The sequence below is a fragment of the Macaca nemestrina genome, chromosome 4 (assembly GCF_043159975.1).
Source record: "Macaca nemestrina isolate mMacNem1 chromosome 4, mMacNem.hap1, whole genome shotgun sequence".
Taxonomy (NCBI): domain Eukaryota; kingdom Metazoa; phylum Chordata; class Mammalia; order Primates; family Cercopithecidae; genus Macaca; species Macaca nemestrina.
The window spans coordinates 29,003,201-29,022,530 of record NC_092128.1 but is presented as its reverse complement, the minus strand read 5'-3'; the positions used below and the strand labels follow the sequence as shown (position 1 = coordinate 29,022,530).

Genomic DNA, 19,330 nt, shown 5'->3' with positions numbered 1-19,330 from the left:
TAATAATGTATTTTTAACACTTCCTCCCAAAGCTAGGCCATCCTCTGAGAAAAGAGGAGAAAAATCATCACACCCAAATTTGAGAGAATAACATAAATGTAAGAGAAATGCTACCTGTGGCATTCCGGCCCTGACCGTGATGTCGAAGGTGTCCTGGGAGGGTGGAATCGTTTTACCCCCTTGATACCATATTATTGAAGGTCCCGCTCATTTCTTGAAGCGATGGCCTTTATTTTCATCTTTGTATTACCAACATTTGGCATTTTGGATACTTAATATAGTTTTAGTTTAATGTTAGTTAATAGTGAAATTGTTTGTTGTTGAAGTAAAAAAAATTCATAGTTATAGGCCGGGCGCAGTGGCTCACGCCTGTAATCCCAGCACTTTGGGAGGCCAAGGCGGGTGGATCCCGAGGTCAGGAGATCAAGACCATCCTGGCGAACACGGTGAAAAAAAATACAAAAAATACAAAAATACAAAAAAAAAAATTAGCCAGACGTGGTGGTGGGTGCCTGTATTCCCAGCTACTCAGGAGGCTGAGGCAAGAGAATGGCGTGAACCTGGGAGGCAGAGCTTGCGGTGAGCTGAAATCGTGCCACTGCACTCCAGCCTGGGCGACAGAGCAAGACTCTGTCTCAGAAAAAAAAAAAAAAAATCATATATATATAGTTTTTCCCTTAGTAATTCGTTATTTAAACCCTCTTGATCTCCACATGATATTGGGATCAGTGAGGAATTCTTGTCTCATTTCAGTTTGATTCCATCTACTGTGCTCTTTCCCCGCTGAGTCTTCAGCCTTGTATGTTTCTCTCCCATTTGAATTTGTCCTCTTTTGACCACTCTTAGGCTGGTTGCATGTACATTCATGGAGGAGTGGTGAACATCCATGAAAACAAACGGACTGGGTCATTGTTTAAGATCTGGCTGGTCGTACCTAGCCTGCTGGAACTGGCATGGGAGAAGCTGCTTGCGGCCTTCCCTAACCTTGCAAACCTCTCCCGAACACAGCTTCTGCATCTTGGACTCACACAGGGACTCATCGAACGCTTGAAATGAGGATTTCTGGACTGTTCATTGATACTGGAAATGTTAATTTAAAGAGACTCCTTTATTTATGGGCAGTGTAGAATGTGCTACAAAGAGGATTGGTTACCCTGATCAAGGCCTTATTTAGAAAATACATCAGATGCCTTTCTGTAAATTGGTTTTTCAGTTTATGGACATCTCACTTTCCCACGTGCTTCCTTCTTTGCTTCTCTTCCTCCTGACCCATTACATGCCCATGTATTCACATACTCCCTCTTCCTTCTCGATGGAGTTAAGGGAAAGCCTGAAAGTACCTTAATAATGTTTTTAATCAAGACAGATTCATTTTTAAAGGAATTCTGAACAGTTCCATGTCATACAATGTTCTAGAAATTAAAACATCACCAACATAAACAAAAATGAAATTTAAAAATTTTTACATCTAGCAACAGCAACAACCACAAGTTTAAGGGAAGCTGAGAAGGCTAACCTTGGGAATCTTGCAGGTTATACTTAAACCTAGATGTTTAACTTAGTGTTTTCAAGATGTGTCTAATTGACTAGTAGCTGGGTCTGATGGCAGCAGTGGTTGCCATCTTGTTGCATAGATAACTCAAACCTACCCTTTGGCTTTGAAGGAAGGTTAAGCAGCCCAGCACCTCTTGGTTAGTGATTTCTTTCTCATCCTCATGGTGCCAGCAGTGGGTAGAGTTGGCTGTCAAAGGACTCATATGTGTGTCGTGGTTGTGCTCTTTGTTGTTGCTCTTAGAAATTATAGCATCAAGAATGTTTCAAATGGAAACACTTGTGGTGGCCAAAGTTCTTCATTCTGGCAGTTTTGAAACTCTCTTATGCTTATGAATGGTTTTAAATATCTCTTTGACTTCTTCATGGGGAATTGCAGACCCTAAATATGTGATGTAAATGCCGTGTAACATGAACACAAGTTCCCGAGGGAGGCCAGGGAAGAGCCAGGCAGAGAAAACCTGCATCCTCTGGGCTTGTTAACTTGGCTTCCGCTCAGGCTATGGTCTTTGGCTATCATCTTGGCCATTTCCTTTTGAGAACTTGTTTCTTTTGTAATCTCTGGGCCAGGTACCTGCCATTTTCTCAGGCAGTTGGTCCTTGATTTTTCCCTTAGCTTGTTGCCTTCTTTTCTGTCTGCTTTAATGTGCATGGTGCTGTGAGTAATTGTCTAGTTATTGGATACAAGGTCTTGGGGGTAAAGCCACAGGTCATCCTTCCTGAAGAACCAAGTATCATTTAAAAACTAGCATGAGGAAGGAATGAAACTGAGTAGCATTCATTTTTTGTGTGTGAAATTTCAGTTCTGGTTTGTTTGATTTGTTTTTTTAAATTCTAAAAAGAATGACATAAATTTTCACTTGCTTTGCCATCAGGCTGCTAGGGGAGCTGAGCAAGAGGCTCACTATGCGCATGTGTAAGCCGCAGGTGTACTCAAGGTGCTGAAGGCGTGCAAGGGGCAGCGCTGGTCCTCCCAGGGCCACCTCACAGCAGGAGACTTGCATGGGAGAGTTGGAACACACCTTTCCTTTAAGTGCCTCTTTTTTCACCTAGCTTTTAAAGTTATTCTTTTTCCTTCATCTCAGAAGGGATCTCTTTAGCTTATGTGTGGATTTAAAATGACCTTTGAGCTACAGTTAAAAAGTTACCATCTGGTGTTCAGTTCTGGGGAAGAGAAAACCGCGGCCTCCAGACATGCTCCTGATTTCTAGGCCTTATCATACCATCCCCTCTGTGATGGGTTGAGTTCATGGAGCCTGTATTCTGGGAAGTCTTATAATAACCACGCACCTGTGAACTTGGGTCCTTTCTGGGGAGTGAGGAATGTGGGAGAGAGGCAGGAAAAGGAGCAGCTCCTCTAGGGGCCCATCCTCCCACATCTTGCCATTACCAGTCTGTGTAGCCCTTAACCTCCTGCCACCACTGCCAGGCTTGCTTCTCTGTGCTCTCCCAGAGCAAGCCAGTCTGAGCAGCTCCATTAGTCCAAAACAGAGCTTTGCTGCATGACTCCAGCCTGGCCTCTGGATATTTGGTGGAAATATATCCCAAATTGAACAAGCCAGGCTGTCTAGGGTGGCAAGAGGATTTTTGACCTGGATTTATACAGGGACCAAAGACTGAATGCTCAGCCTCTGTGCTTAGACTTTCATGGTCCTTAGGATAGAAGCAAGTCTCTAGCCCTGCTACACCAGAGAACTGAAGAGAGATGTGGTCTGGTTCCATCCACACTTGCTGGCATCCTTTGTTAAGCCTCCTGAGGGCAGTCTTCTTTGAGGTAGACCTTGGAGGCCTGACATCGAAGACCTGTGTGTTTTATTTTCATAAAAGTATATATCCTTGGTCTAAAGTGTCTTCTTTTAATATAACACTAGTAAAAATGACGTGGTATGACCAGCACTCAGTGCTATAGAACCACACATGTGCACATGTTCTGGATGCCAAATGACTGTGTGTGAATGACTAAGTGTAGATAACTAGAAATTAGATAGGGGTCATCAGGCATTTCAGTATACCTATAACCAGCACTCGAAATTCCTGACACTGTTTACTTGATTTAGGAAAGTTTATGCCTGCTGCTTCTCTGCCTCTTTGAGGTACTCCCAGCCGTCTTACTACAGTCCTGTAAATTTAAGTGCAATATGTAGAAACATATGGATATATACAGATTATATATATGGTGTAACTATAAAGCAGGTAGACTACTTTTTTTGCGTCTTGGGGAAGTGAGCTTATTACTTTAGGGTCAAATTATGCCAAGAATTTTAGATGTGATCAGCTGGCTTAAGCCAACTCATGGGAAAGCTGGATTTTCAAGTCTATGTTTTCTTACTCCAAGATGGAACTCTTAGAGACTCATTGTTCCTTAAGTGTGTTAGAGTTGAGATTTTTTTCTCCCTGTCATCTTTGCATTAGCTCATGTTTGCATGTCTTACATTTTGTTGCCCGAGAACAAGGAAGTCCGTCTGTAAGGAGTTTCCTAAATGGAGAATTAAAACCTAGTATTTAACACTATCCATTCTCCCATGTATATACTAATTTATCTGGGAATGTAACACTTTATTAAATGAAGAAAATGATGCTTTCTTCATTTAATATTTTCCACATCCTGGAAAAACTATAAACTGACACAGAATAAATTGAAATCTTAACTATCCTTCAGGGGCTAAACAAAACCCTTTCCATTGGCAGAATCTCCTTTTTTCAGGGCCATAATGACACGATGTAAAAATTTGCTTTAAACCATTCATGTCCTTACATAGCTAGATTTTAAAGTGTAATAAGCATATTAACATTTTTAAGCAAAAGATAGGTTAACAGTGACCTTTGGTTATCCACCAGTAGCAAGAGTAAAGCACAGATCATTGAAATCCATAGATAATCAGTGAATCAACTTTTCTATCAAACAGTAGATGCATTTACATTTATTTTTCCTCTCTATCCTTTCCTCTAAGCACCTGTTTTTCCATGGAATGGGGCTAATGAGTAGTTAGAAAAGGAAAAGGAACAATCAGTAGGAGCTGACAACCAGTGACCATATAAGCAGCTGAGTGCCTGTAATTAGTCAGTCTGAACAATTAGAGTTGAATGCTGACATTAGGAACCACAGGTGGTAATCCTGAGTAGATGTAACTCTTCAGCATCATCTCCTGCCCTGAGCTCCAGGCCATCTCTCCTCTAACCACCAAAGAACTCTTAGTACCTATGGGAAGGAAAAGCTGTGTGCAACACAGAGAAAATTCCATTATTTGAACACATTTATTTGGCTCTTGATAAATACTTTTGCTTTTCCTCTAATCTTGCAAGATGTCCTCCATTTTCCAGTCACACAACTTGGCATGTAGGAAAGGTTGAATGATCCTCTAAGACTGTGTTGATCTTAGTATTCTGTAAAACCAATTTTTTTTTTTTTTTTTTTTTTTTTTTTTTTTTTTTGTGGTCTTACAGATGTTTAGAAAGTGGCACAGGTTACTGAATTGTCTACCTGCCAGCATTCTGATGTAGCACAAAAAGCTATTTTCCTTTATTTTTTTGTATTAATTTTTCTGGCATTGAGCTCTAGGGTGGATGAAGGTTTATGGTCCTCTGATTATAAGCTCCATTCTAAGAACTGGTCACTGTTAGCTGAAATTGCTGTGGTTCCCCAAATGCCTTGGAACTCCAGACGCACCCGCAGGGCCTGAGGTAGGTTTCATAGAGTTCTAGGACGTCCGTGTGCGTTGCCACCAGATCCTGTCTAGCAATGGCCTTTCCCTTCTAAGATCATTAGATTCAGCCAAAAGCGACCTCTTCCCTAGTCTGGTGTTATGAACAGAAGTTCTGAGTTGTGCTACAAAAGTAGTTCCATTTTTTATTGTAATTTTCATGTTTTTAATTTGAAAAAAAAACAAACAAAAACTTTTTATAAGGTTTTTTAAGGGCCCTGCTTAGTCAGTGTACAGGATGGAGTCAGAGGCAATTTTCAGGAAAAAAAAACCAAAAACCAAAAAACAATGTCACCAACCGGTAGTAATTGTTATCTTACTAGTTATACATTTAGAATATAAAGGAGGCATCAGAAAACACACTCTCTAAAGCCACTTCCTTGTGCACAGAGTCTGCACAGGGAGAGCACAGGCATTTCCCTGGAAAAGCACCTGCCAATGACGAATTTCCTGGAAGAACCTAGGCAAGAAAGGAAGCCTCTTTCTGAGATGCAGTCTCGGGGAGGTGAGCCTCGCTTTGCTCTTCCTACAGGGTATGCTTGGGCCATACACAATGCTCGCCTTACTTTAAAGCTATTTTGCCACAGTCCTGTTAAATAGTGTGGACGTCCTTTTGCAGTCTGGTGTGCATGCCATATGATCAGGACAGCTTTTCCACTTTACTCGGTTTCCTACAAGCAAGTAGGAAATATAGTGAATTTACCCTAAAATGTCCAATCTGTATTTATGTACCTTGTCAGTGTTTTGCTGTTGGTTTTCTAAAACAATCTGATCAATAAATCTTATCCAAATCAATTTGGTTCAAGGCCACCTTGATTGTCTGATGGTAATTTGTGTGTACGTGAGCGCACCTGTATGACAGAAGCGTCAGTCCTACCCACCTCCACCACCCCCACCAGGCTCAGCTTTTCTCTGTAATATCTGTGAGTCATCTGCCTTCCACCCCCACTCCGCTGTGGGTTCTTTATCTGCTCACTGTCTGGAACTCCTGGACACACAAGAGTTCCCTCACCAGCACGCTGCTCCCTCCACAAAGACATCAGCAAGGGAGCAACTGCCGGGCAGCCCACACTCCCTCTCACCGCCCCACCCCATGTTCCCCAAACCACCTCGAGACAAGTTTGTGTAGGTATATCAAGACTTTTCTGAAGGGCTGGAAGAGCTACAGAGAATTCAAAGGAAAAATGTGAACCTGTATATGTAGTCATGACTGTCTTTATGATCTGAGGGAAGAGCCCCAGGAGCTGCTGAGCCCTGTGCAGGGGTCCTCTGGGGGTGAAACTACACTTCCTAGCTCTGTCCTTGGCCTTCCAGATGCTTCCCCCACCAAAACTTCTGTTTTGTGATACTGCAATCTCTAATCTTCTAACCCTTCTCCATGCAGTACTTTCCTCCATGTCTGCTTAGTCCAGAGTAGGTAGGCAAGGATACTCCCAAGTCTGGTCATTTTTCAGGTCTCCCTTCAAGAATTGCACAAATGCCTCTTATTTTTCAGTGTTTCCGTTGGTTAACTATTGGATTGAGCACACCTTCCATGGACAAGTAATCTTAGATATTACAATATACATCTACAAGGAAGAAGAGAAGCAGTTTCTACCCATTCATCTGCCTTACAGTTAATACTTTATTATGCAGAGCAGTCTTCTTTCCTTGGGTTTATTTCTCCTACCTCTTAACTATACTCCTCTCCAACCTACCAGATATAGGTAATGGACCCTATACCTTTCGGTCTTTAGACCAGCCAGAGCTTTGAAATGGACTCTTATGTGCATCTGATTTGGTTCTTAATATAAGGCATCTAAGACCCATCTTGGCCTAGTGGGAGGGGTTTCAGTGGCCTTTATGTGTATACAATTCTAGTTTGTCAAAATGATATTGTTAAGCTACTGTAATTGAACAACCACATTCTCTTGTAGTTAATCTTCTGCAGTAATTGCCTGAGGGAAGAAAACACTGGTAAAACCATCCAGTTTCCCTACTGCCTTCACATGAAAGGCCAGGTTCTAGCCCAGTGCTAGAGCAATAGAGCTTTGTGCAATGGTGGAAATGTTTTGTATCTGCACCATCCAATATGGTGGTAGCCACAAGCCACATGGGGCTTTTGAGTACTTCAAATGTGGCTCGTATGGCTGAGGAACTGAATTTTTAATTTGATTTAATTTTCATGTATTTATATGGAAATAACCACACATGGCTAGTGGCTACCTCTTAGTGCAGTTCTAGAAAGAGATGACCTGGGGGGTTAGGAGACAAGGGCTCTGCTCTTGGCTCAGTCCGTAATAGCCCTGTTCTGTATGCAACTTGCTTTTCTTTGGGTCTTGGTTTACTCATCTGTCAAATGTGAGGTTAGCTAGATAATCCCCATATCTAACATTCTTCATTTAGGATGTTTGGCCAAGAGCCTGGAGCATAGTGGTGAGTACCATAGGTGTACAGCGCTAGGACTAGAGTTACCTCTAAAACTTGATCCTGATCTTAAGATCACTGATCTCATCATGGTGGGAGGTCTACTGCCCGCTCCAGGTGGTTCCTTAGTGAGTGGCACAGTCAGGATTTCCACTTGCATAGTACAGGCTCCAAGAAAAAGTATTGAAAATAGAGTAGGAGGCCGGGCGCGGTGGCTCAAGCCTGTAATCCCAGCACTTTGGGAGGCTGAGACGGGCGGATCACAAGGTCAGGAGATCGAGACCATCCTGGCTAACACGGTGAAACCCCGTCTCTACTAAAAAATACAAAAAACTAGCCGGGCGAGGTGGCGGGCGCCTGTAGTCCCAGCTACTCGGGAGGCTGAGGCAGGAGAATGGCGTGAACCCGGGAGGCGGAGCTTGCAGTGAGCTGAGATCCGGCCACTGCACTCCAGCCTGGGCGGCAGAGCGAGACTCTGTCTCAAAAAAAAAAAAAAAAAAGAAAGAAAGAAAATAGAGTAGGGACTAGAACACGGCCACTGCCAGGCCACCTGTAACCCACTGGTTTCAAAATCATGATCCATACTTGTTAACAATACAGATTCCTGGGCCCAAACCCCAAGGATTAGATTTTAATAGGTGTGTAATTTTAATAAACTCTTTCGTTGATTCCAGTTCAGCTGGTTTAAGATGTTTGGGAACCACTGTCCCACAGCTGAACTAACTGGCCAATGCTGGCCAAGCAAAAGTAAACTTTGCTACTTTACTTTTTAATGTCATATTTCATTGTCCAGCAGGGGACTTCATTGCAAAGGCCAGAATGAACGTTTCCCAATCCTTGCCCCATTAGAACTCAGTGGCAGACAGAGTACACAAGTATTCTCCACTCCTTGGAGAACCACTAAAATAACAAAGTGGCCCTAGTTTCCTTTTCTCTGAAATGGGCCAATAATAGTAACCTCTCTCCATACTACTGTGTGGCTGAAATAAGTACATATGGGTAGAGTGCCTCAAATGACACCTGGCATATAGTAAGCATTATGGAGATATTGACTGTGATTGCTCTCTAGTTGATGGAGTAAGAAATAAAAGTAAAACCTCGGTGTGGTGGCTCACGCTTGTAATCCCAGCACTTTGGGAGGCTGAGGCGGGCCGATCACCTGAGGTCGGGAGTTCGAGACCAGCCTGACCAACATGGAGAAACCCCATCTCTACTAAAAATACAAAATTAGCCAGGTGTGGTGGTGCATGCCTGTAATCCCAGCTACTCGGGAGGTTGAGGCAGAAGAATAGCTTGAACCCAGGAGGCGGAGGTTGCAGGGAGCCAAGATCGCACCATTGCACTCCAGCCTGGGCAATAAGAGTGAAACTCCATCTCGGGGGAAAAAAAAATGCTTACTAAAAATTACAAAGTTAACCAATAAAGAAGAAACTAAATGTAGGACAAGGGAGGGAGGGTGGTGATGCAAGTGAGCTGAGTTCTGCTCTCCATAGCAGGAAGGGGATAAACAGAATGTCTCAGATTGAAGCAATAGCCGGGTACACATGTAAATTAGAGATATAAAGGTGGGTATCAGGCCGGGCACGGTGGCTCACGCCACTTTGAGAGGCTGAGATGGGCAGATCACCTGAGGTCAGGAGTTTGAGACCAGCCTGGCCAACATGGCGAAACCCTGTCTCTACTAAAAAAAAACAAAAATTAGCCGGGCATGGTGGTAGATGCCTGTAATCCCAGCTACTCAGGAGGTTGAGGCAGGAGAATTGCTTGAACCTGGGAGGCGAAGGTTGCAGTGAGCCGAGATTGTGCCATTGCACTCCAGCCTGGGCGACAGAGCAAGACTCCATCTCAAAAAAAAGAAAAAAAAAGGTGGGTATCCAAAAAGCAGCCACAAGAGCTCACAGAGCTCATGGTAGTAAGACAGGTGATGAGGCAGAGGGGCTGTGGCAGTGACTGCTGGTTTTTGAGTGTGATCCTGATTTTTTTTTTTTTTTTTTTTTTTACTTTTTCTGCCTTCCTAAAGCAGAACCTTCCGTAGCTCTTTCAGTCTAGCTCTTCTTCAGAATATGGCAAGTCTGAATCTCTTCTGACCACTAAGACAGGGTGATTCAAAGCATGCAGCTAGAGTATTCATATTTTCAAGTTCCTCCCTGGTTCAGCTGCAGCCTCACTGGTACTTGAGAATCTTTGATTTAAAAGCCAATCCTAGAGGCTAGTGGAAGGAAAAAATGGAGGGGAGGGAGGAGGTTTTTAAAAAATACACACTCTGTCAAGTTTTAGATGTGGGGTTTTGTTTGTTTTCGCTTTATTTGAGACAGGGTCCCCGGCTGGAGTGCGGTGGCTCGATCACAGTTCCCAGGCTCAAGTGATCCTCTTACCTCAGCCTCTTAAGTAGCTTGGACCACAGGCATGTACCACTACACCTGGCTTAGCTGTGATTTTATCCTGTTGCCCAAAGCCTATTCCTTACCATCCTCTCCATTAATAAAATCAAGCAAGAACATTATTGTAGAGCAGAGGTTTTTTCTTTCATCCACAGCCAGGGGAGAGGAGGTAGTTTTGAGTGACATACAAAGCCGACCCAGCCAATCTGCTCACCCTGCACTGGCCTTGCAGCCTCAAATGCAAAAGCAAGAGGCTTCTCAGATTCTCCAGCAGACAGCTCAGCAGGGGGACCTCAGCAGCCCATGCAGGAAGGCAGGTGCCACACACCGCTCAGGGAGGTCAGGAGCCACCCCGGCCCAGCTCCAGGACTTGGGAAGAGAGGGCAGAGACAGCCGGGAGCTCTGACCACTAACTATTTGGGGGCCCCACAGCAGGCTGGGAGCTTTAGAGTATTGCAAATGACATCCATGAAAAGAGAAAGCAGCTGCCATGCAGCCTGTGTCACCTTAGAGGGGTCAGACTGGTCAGTTCATCCTCCTCGAACCTGCCACCTAGAACCGCCAGGCTGAGGAGGCTTTCACCATGACCGCCAAGGATGTGTTCAAAACCCCCACCCCACTGTCAGGGAGCAAACTTAGTCTCCCAGCCCCAGAAAAATACATCCGGGCCATCCAGGCCTCTTCTGCACCTGGGTTATTTACTACCCAAACCTCACCTGGAAACAGCTAAGATCAGGTCATGGTTCAGGATGTCGGCCCCTGCCTGGGCTCACCCTGCACGGTACAGGCTTGCTGTCCACAAAGATGCAGTTTATAAGAACAGTAGGCACGGGGGTATCTCAGAGCTACTTGCGTACTAGGGCATCCAGGATGAGAACTCCAGCTTTACACCGGATCTAACCCCGGACCCCAAGCACGCACACTACCCCAGAGCCCAGCCTCTGCACCCCCTGCCATGTCAACCAAGCATTTTCAGTTCATTTTCTCCTGGGCAAGCCTATATTGAATCGCAGGCCTAGAAGTTTTATCCCCGTTTCACAGATTGGCAGGCTAAGACAAGACAAATGCAGTGGTTTGCCAAGGGCCAGAGAAGGGAGCCCAAGTCTGCAAGCCTGCAAGGTCGCGTTCATGAGAACTTTCATCCTGCTATGACTCGGCGGCAGGCACATGGGCCTGGGTGGTTACTGAGAAAACTCTTTCAGAAGGGCATTCGGGGACGTGAAGTCACCCCTGGCTTCCCGGGATTCGGGGTTGGGAGCAGCCGCGCAGGAGCGGTGAAGCCAGAGGCCAGGGCGGTCCGTGCTGCGGGCAGCTCCCCAAGGCCCGGTGCGCTGGGCTGCCCGCCCCGCTGGCCATGGCCTGGTCACCTGCAGCGCACATTGCTGGGGAGGAAGAGCCGTGGATTTCAGTCTGTATGCCCAGATGATTAAGAAGCTGCCGCCCGCTAGCGGGGAGGGGACTCCGCCGGGAAGTGGCCCCCGCAGCCCGGCGCCGCGGCCGCACGTCCCATCCTGGAGGCCACCGTCGCTCACCGAACATCTGGCACGTGCCGTTGGTGCTGGGGTGCTGCGGGAGCGGGCCCTGCCTTCGGGAAGCTTCCATAGGGGAGGAGGCGATCGATCAGACCACAGCAAACGAGCAAGATGACCACAGTGGCCCATGGAGGGGGACTAGGAGCAGTGTGGCCTAGAAACAAGGAAAGCCTCCTGCCCGGTGTGCACGGGGAGTTAGAAAGTGTGACCATACTGTTCAGGGCAGGGACAAAACCCAGCTTCTGGTGTCTTCTGCAAGGGGAAGAAGCCTGGTGGTGGGAGCCAGGGCAATCCCCGGGGAAGAGGCGGCCCCGCACAGATCATCAGGGGCTGGGACGAAGGGTTTGGCTTCTCTAAACGCAGCGGGAAGTTTTAAGCCAGAGCCACACAGAGCATCCCTGTAGCTGCCGCAGGAGAGTGCGCGGAGTTCCCAGCAGGGCGAAAGCACCTTGGGGCCGGGACACTTCTGCTCCCATGACCCCCGCCCCAGCAGGGCGCCCCTGTTTGGGGAACAGCCAGCAATCAGGGACAGCGCCCCAGGCCCCGCTAGCGCCAGCACTGGCAGGAGGGACGCATGGAGGTCGGACGGAACAGGGGAGGGGGCCCTGGCCAGGGAGGTCTCAGGCCCTCCCCACTAAAGTCAGCTCGACCCAGGGCCTCTCTGCGCAGCCCAGCGCGGCTTGCGGGAGAGGCTCCTAGGACCGGAGGGAAAGCCGCTCTAAACCGGAATGATCTGGTTTGGAGCGGGTTGGCTCCCTCCCTGCTCCCCCGCCCACTGCTCTCCCTCTCCTTCAGCGACGGGCTGGTTTTTGCCGCAGTCCCTGACCAAGGTAAACAGGAGGGAGGAGGAAAGACGGCTCTGTTTCCATGGCAACCCAGAGCCCAGAGGGCAGGCGCTGTGGTTCTCCGGGATGTGCGGGGGTGGCTTCGGGGAGAAGAAAAGGCTCCCTGGAAAAGCCACAGGGAGGAAGGACCCTTCCATGCACACGGTGGGGTGCGTTCAGAAGTAGGGGATGGAGGGAAAAGGAGAGGGGTCAGGCACCCTCGGTGGAGAATTGAGCAGGGGCCTGGGGACACAGAGACACATAGGGCCAGGGGTCACACCGAAAATGCAAGCGCACACCCTCTTCTGACCACTCAACCCAGGGAGCAGAAAAGAGGTGCCAGAGCGCTCAGACCTCCCTGGTCCTTTCCAGAAAACCCTTCCAGGGGGCAGCTCAGCCCGGGGACAACCACAGAGGTGGGATCTGGGCCCAAAGACAGGTGTCACCTGAAACAGGCCACTGTTGTCCGGCTGCAGTATGCTGGGAGGACCAGCTCCCGCTCCACCCTGCTCCCCCCGGGAGGAAGGTTGACCCCAGCGTGGGAGTGTGGCTGTGGAAAGGCATCCTTGCTGCAGCTGTGACTGTGATGGGACAGCAGAGTCATGCATAGGATTCTAGGGCTGGGGGTCCCAGAGGGGTGGCCCTGCCCCTCCTGGGGGCCAAGGACTGTCACCATGTCACTACGGCACTCTCCAGCTGCTGACCGAAGCCCTCGCTGACCACAGCCCTGCCACATTCCAGGTCTTCCCTCTGTAGCAACGTGAAGACACTGCAGTGACGTGTGGAATTGGGCAGTTCTTCCGGATTCATTAAAAACTAGTTCCACCACAGGAGTCAGCCTGGCCACTCAGGTGTGGGGCGGGTCTCTCCTCATTTCGCTTTCACCTGCGTGCCCAGGGATAGGAGAAAACGGCACAGAGGGAGGTGGTAGAGGGTAAGCATCCTGCCCTGGCAAAGCTGAATGAATGCGGGTAGCTTCAGCCCAGTGAAGCAGCGGCAGGGGCGCCTGTGGGGACCTGGGTGGAGGTGCCCTCTGACCTTGGTTTCGCTGGGCCAGGGGGTGAATGCTTCTGGCAGTGGAGCTTCCAGGCCCGGAAAACCCAGGCCTCTTCTCACAGGGGCCCTCAGGTGCTTGTGGACTGCCCAGAGACAGAAGAGAACTGAGGGTGGGAGGGCCTGCTTTCGCCTGCAGAACACCCTGAAATGCCCCATTTACCCAGCTCTCTCCAGGGCCCGCACAGTCCAAACTTCTCTGGCCTCAACTCCTACCACTGTGCCTTGGCTTCCTCTTGACCAGCCACGGTGGCTTCCTTGCTGCTCCTTGAGCGGTCAGGCGTGCTCCCTCTTTCTGGAAGTCTCCTCCTCCAGTATCCACGTGGCTCCATGCCTGGCCTTCTTCAGTTTTTTAATGTGGCCTTCTCACTGAGGCAGAGCCGGGGCTAGGGTGAGGCAAGTGAGGTAGCAAGGGCTTTCCTGCCCTCTCTTGTTAAAACTGTCTACTCTCCCCTCTGCTCAGGACTCTCCGCTCCCCGTCCTCTTCCCAAAGAATGGAGCACCATCTTGTTTAGTAGGCACGCTGTTTATTGCTGGACTTTCTCCGTTAGAATGGAAGTGCCATGAGAACTGGAATCGTCTCTGCCTTGTTCTTGTTCTGTCTGTATTTTTCAGAGCCTAGCACATAGTAGGTGCTCAGTGTACACTATCAGATGGAGGGGCGGATGGAGGGATAAATGGGGCCATGGGGTCAGTAGGCTGTGTCCTTCCCCAGTTCCCCTTCCAACAAGTGGGAAGTGTGCTGCGGCCTTAGAAGAGGCTGGCAGAGTGGTGAAACGCACTCCTGGTGAGGCACACAATGTGAGGTACAGGGGTTACAACTAAAAAGAAAAACAGACTGGCCTTAAAAAAATAACGAAGGTGGAGGCTGCTACTTCCACCAGGCCCAGTAGCCCCAGCCAGGCTTTAAGAGTCTTCCTACATCGACCCGGTGAGGTGGTTCACGCCTGTCATCCCAGCACTTTGGGAGGCCGAGGTGGGTGGATCACTTGAGTCAGGAGTTCAAGACCAGCCTAGCCAACATGACAAAACCCCACCTCTACTAAAACTACCAAAAAAAAAAAAAAAAAATTAGCCAGGTGTGGTGGTGCACGCCTGTAATTCCAGCTACTTGGAGGTTGAGGCAGGAGAACTGATTGAACCCGGGAGGCAGAGGTTGCAGTGAGCCGAGATCAGGCCACTGCACTTCAGACTGGGTGACACAGCGAGACTCTGTCTCAAAGAGGAAAAAAAAAAAGAGTCCTTCTACATGAAAACTGCTAGCACAATTGGAGAAATTAAATTCATCCTGAGGCCAAGACTCTGCCCACTGGGAAAAGCAGGGTGGAGGGCAATAGCCCAGGTGTGCTCCCTGCCCCAACCCCACACCAAGGACTCTGGGGATTGTGCAGGGGCAGTGGCAATGAGGCAGCTCTCTGTGGGTTCAGTCCAAGTGGGATGTGCTGGAGGCCTCCACCACTACCAATGGGCTCAGCCTGGCAGCGCATTGGGAGGGGCTGGGGGAGAGGAAAGAGGGGAGAAGACCCTCTTAGAACCACATTAGTGCTTCTCTCAGACAGGCAGCCCTGACACCTGCACTGGGGGCTCCGTGTGCCTTTCTGCTTCCTGTTCCTCGCTGTGTGTAACCAGCAACAACAGGTTTTCACAGTTCCATCCGTCGAAACCCCCACTTGCAGAGTGAGTCACCTTCAATTTCCTGCCCGCCTGCCTCTTTCCTGATTGACCTGATAAATTCAGGACAGCTTTTATTGCTTTTGGCGAAAAACTGCCATTAAGATTTACAGAGCCGAAAGCTGGTACAATGTAATCTTCAGAGTAATTTACACAGTGAGTTTCAAAAGATGAAAAGTTAGCATTTCAGAGGTAATTTCATAAAAAGGATTATCAGATTAATCACTATGTCATTTAATAGCAGTGTCTCAAATAATTAATTAGCTTTCTTGAAGTCAGCAATGCAAGAAAGGACTCTAAAAGGAATACAAATGGCTGTGTCAGACAGTAAGTATGTTTTGGGCAATCGATCTTGAGAGAATTCTTCTTGGAATTACACCGGTGGAATGTCAGGCGTGGGCTCATTGGCACAGAGACAAAACCAGAAAGTGAAAAGCTCTTGGTGCGCCCAGGTCTCCCGAAGAGCCTTGGGACGTGACTGCTGGGGGCTTGTCTGTACCCGCAGAGCGAAAGCTGACCTGCCACATGTTGAATTGTCCTGTGACACCTGGAAAATGTGTCTAACCAAGCAAGCCACTGACAGGTTGCTCTAATGGGAGATCCAGGTGTGAACTGCAGTCCACTTGTGAATACAGTCAATGCCTGGACTGGTTATAAACACAGCCCTCCCTGTTTCATAGCAATACCACTCCAATCAGCTGCCACATGGCAGGGCAGGGCTGTGTCCTTAAGTGGATGCTATGGATTGAATTGTGTCCCCCTCCACATTCCCCCAGAAAACATATATGTTGGAATTCTAGCCTACAGAACCTCAGAATGTAACCTTATTTGGAAATAGGCTCTTTATAGAGGTAAATTAAAGTGAGGTTCATGCCTATAATCCCTGCACTTTGGGAGGCCAAGGCGGGCGGATCACCCGAGGTCAGGAGTTCAAGACCAACCTGGCCAACATGGTGAAAGCCCGTCTCTACTAAAAATACAAAAATTAGCCAGGCGTGGTGGTGCGTGCCTGTAATCCCTGCCACTTGGGAGGCTGAGGCAGAAGAATTGCTTGAACCTGGGAGGCAGAGGTTGCAGTGAGCTGAGATTGTGCCACTGTACTCCAGCCTGGGCAACACAGCAAGACTCTGTCTCAAAAAAACAAACAAACAAACAAAAAACAACAAAATGAGGTTATTAGAATAGGCCTTAATCTAATACGACTGGTGTCCTTATGAAAAGGGGAAATTTGAACCAAGACACACACACAGAATACCACGTGAAGATGAAGGCAGAGATCTGGCTGCAGGTCTGTCTATAAGCCGAGAAACACCAAGGCTTGCCACTAGACCACCAGAGCCAGGAGAGAAGTATGGCAGATTCTCCCGCACAGTCCACTCTGCTGGCACCTTTACCTCAACGGCCAGAGCCCTGAACTGTGAAATAAGACATCTCTCTTGGTTGAGTCACTCAGTGTGCGATACTTTGTTTTTGTAGCCCTGGGGAACTCAGACAGTGGGGCCTCATGGAAAGAGTCAACTTGAGCGTCTTTGTTCTTAATGTTCCTATGTTTTTCTAACCTTTTTTTATACACAGGCTCGGGGCAGAATGTGAAGATATGACGCATCTCAGTAGGTGCAAGCGTATTTTCTATGTTAATCACTATTTCTTTTTCTTCCTTTTTTTTTTTTTTTTGTAAATTGAGACAGAGTCTTGCTCTGTCGCCCAGGATGGAGTGCAATGGTGCAATCTTGGCTCAATGCAACCTCCCCCTCCTGGGTTCAAACGATTCTCCTGCCTCAGCCTCCCGAGTAGCTGGGATTACAGGCGCCTGCCACCATGCCCGGCTAATTTTTTTTTTTTTTTTTTGTATTTTTAGTAGAAATGGGGTTTCACCATGTTGGCCAAGCTGGTCTTGAAGTCCTGATCTCTGGTAATCTGCCCAACTCGGCCTCCCAAAGTGCTGGAATTACAGGCATGAGTCACTGCACCCTGCCCACTATACTTTTTCCTAAAGAACTGAAAAAGGGTCCGGTGGCTCACACCCAGCACTTAGGGAGACATGCTGGCGGATCATTTGAGCCCAGGAGTTCGAAGCCAGCCTGGGTAACATGGTGATACCCCATCTCTATAAAAAAAAATACAAAAGAGTTTGCTGGGCCTGGTGGTGCACTCCTGTAATCCCAGCTACTTGGGAGGCTGAGGTGGGAGAATCACTTGAGCCTGAGAGGTCAAGGCTGCAGTGAGCCAAGATCACTCCACTGCACTCCAGCCTGGGTGACATGAGCGAGACCTAAAGAGAAGACTCAGATGCTTTCTCCTGGGGTTGCTGACCTAAGGCTCTGAGCCTGGAGCTGATGGGAGCCCTGTGACTTCTGCCTGGGGACAGCCTGCCCTAAAGAGAATAAAGCAGCAAGGCAGAGCGGATTCTGGTGACACACGCACACCTGGATGCACACACTTGGCCAGGTGCTTTAGCTGCACGAGCTCTGCAGAAAAGCCTCCTTGACTTTAAACAGTACTCGGGTTTGGGTCTCAGCAATTCTGCTTAGAAATGTCATATTCTGGCCTGGTGCGGTGACTCGCGCCTGTAATCCCAGCACTTGGGAGGCGGATCACTTGAGCCCAGGAGTTCAAGAGCAGCCTGGGCAACATGGCAAAGACCCATCTCTACAAAAAAAAACATAAAAATTAGCTGGGTGCAGTGGTATGCTCCTGTAATCCCAGCTGCTAGGGGGCTGAGGCGGGAGGATTGCTTGAGCCTGGGAGGCAGAGGCTGCGATGAGCTGAGATGACGCCACTGCACTTCAGTGTGGGCAACGGAGTGAGGCCCTGTCTCAAAAAAAAAAAAAGAAAAAGAAAAAAAAATATTTTGGTCTTTGCCTACCTGCTCACCAAAGAGAAAATCCACCCTCAAAAGGTTGTGCAAATCAAGCACAAGGATAAAGTCAGGGTGACCAGGAGAGTGCCAGACCAATGGTAGGTGTCTGATTAGATAGCGCAGGGGCCACTGATGCCACATTTAACAGCCTGAAAGGAGCCGTGGTGCCAGCCTCCTGAGCGGCACCACCCACCCAGGCGCCTCCAGCCCTCGCTGCCGAGGGGCGTTTCCCAGGGCGCTCTTCTCACCCTTTGGGGAGCAGGCTGTCTCCTCAACACCACCTCTTCCCACCAGTTTGGCCTCCCCAGCCTTTGTAGTCAGGATTGCTCCCTGGTAGGATGACAGCTAGTCCCTTCAGGAAGGGCACCGGTGCCCAAGAGGCCGATGACCCCTGGGGCCTGCGTGTGACACCCAACCAGTACCCAGGGTGAAGCTTCCACGGCTGAGGAGCTTCCATAGGAATCTGAGGCAGGCAGCAGGGTGTAAGGGGAGCCAGCCTAGTGGCTCAAGGCTGCCAGCGAGCCCTTCAGTGGGGCGATCTACCTCCAACAGCCTCCTCCTCAACAGCCCTCTTGGGGCACAAGAGCCCAGCTGCTCCCTCGGTGTGCTTCCAAGAGCGGAGCCCAAGCCCCAGCTGTGGTTTCCACTCTGCCGCCCTGTCCAGTCTTCCTGCCCGCCTTGGCCTCTTTTTCCCAGGGCCACACCAGATGGGGCAGCGGCCACTCCACCACTGCAAGAGAATGTATGGGAACCTTCCGTGGAGGCACTGCCCTCCTGGCTCCAGAAGCCTAGTCTCCCTTTCAGTGGCTCCTTGAAAAAGGGACAGCCAGCATGAGCCACCAAAGCTCTCTCCTCTGCTTGAATGTCACCATGGGCAGTGTGCCTCTTCCCCGCCTTTCCACTAGAGACTTAGGTTTAGGCTGTCCCTGGTAACAGCAAGGTGGCTCCAGGAAGAAGATGTGTAAATCATATACTTGGGCTTGTAGGAAGAATTAGACCTCCCCACTCCCCCCTTTTTTTTTGTTTTCTGCCAGCGTAATTTATCTCCTGCTCCCAGACTCCTGCACATTTCTGCACTGGGGGCCTCCTGTGTTACCTTGACCTGCCAGCCCTTCCTGAAGATGCTGCGTCGTAATGTTTGGCCTGGAATAGGGAACAGAGGGCTGGCTTGGGGCGGCGGCAGTGGGCTGCAGGAAGCAAACAATATTTTAAACCTAAGCTGCTTAGGGGCATAACTCTTCCTCATTTGGAAAGCCTTTTTTTTTTTTTTTTTAAACTTGGGTCCTCGAATGGTGGAATTGCTCACTCTTCCCTGGGAGGAAAGTCAGGCCCAGATGGTGTCATCCCTTTC

The 19,330-nt window shown here is 48.6% G+C and overlaps 1 protein-coding gene across 4 annotated transcripts in view; it reads left to right on the top strand.

Annotated features, from left to right (window-relative positions):
* The window catches only part of LOC105471398 (kelch domain containing 10), a 69,467-nt gene extending 63,778 nt beyond the window's left edge, over positions 1 to 5,689 (top strand). For all 4 annotated transcript variants that reach the window (XM_011723872.3, XM_011723871.2, XM_011723873.3 and 1 more), the window contains one exon: positions 847 to 5,689. In XM_011723872.3, the coding sequence (XP_011722174.1) occupies positions 847 to 1,056 (210 nt within the window). In that variant the 3' untranslated portion in view covers positions 1,057 to 5,689. The remainder of the gene's footprint in view (positions 1 to 846) is intronic.
* Positions 5,690 to 19,330: the final 13,641 nt, after the last annotated feature.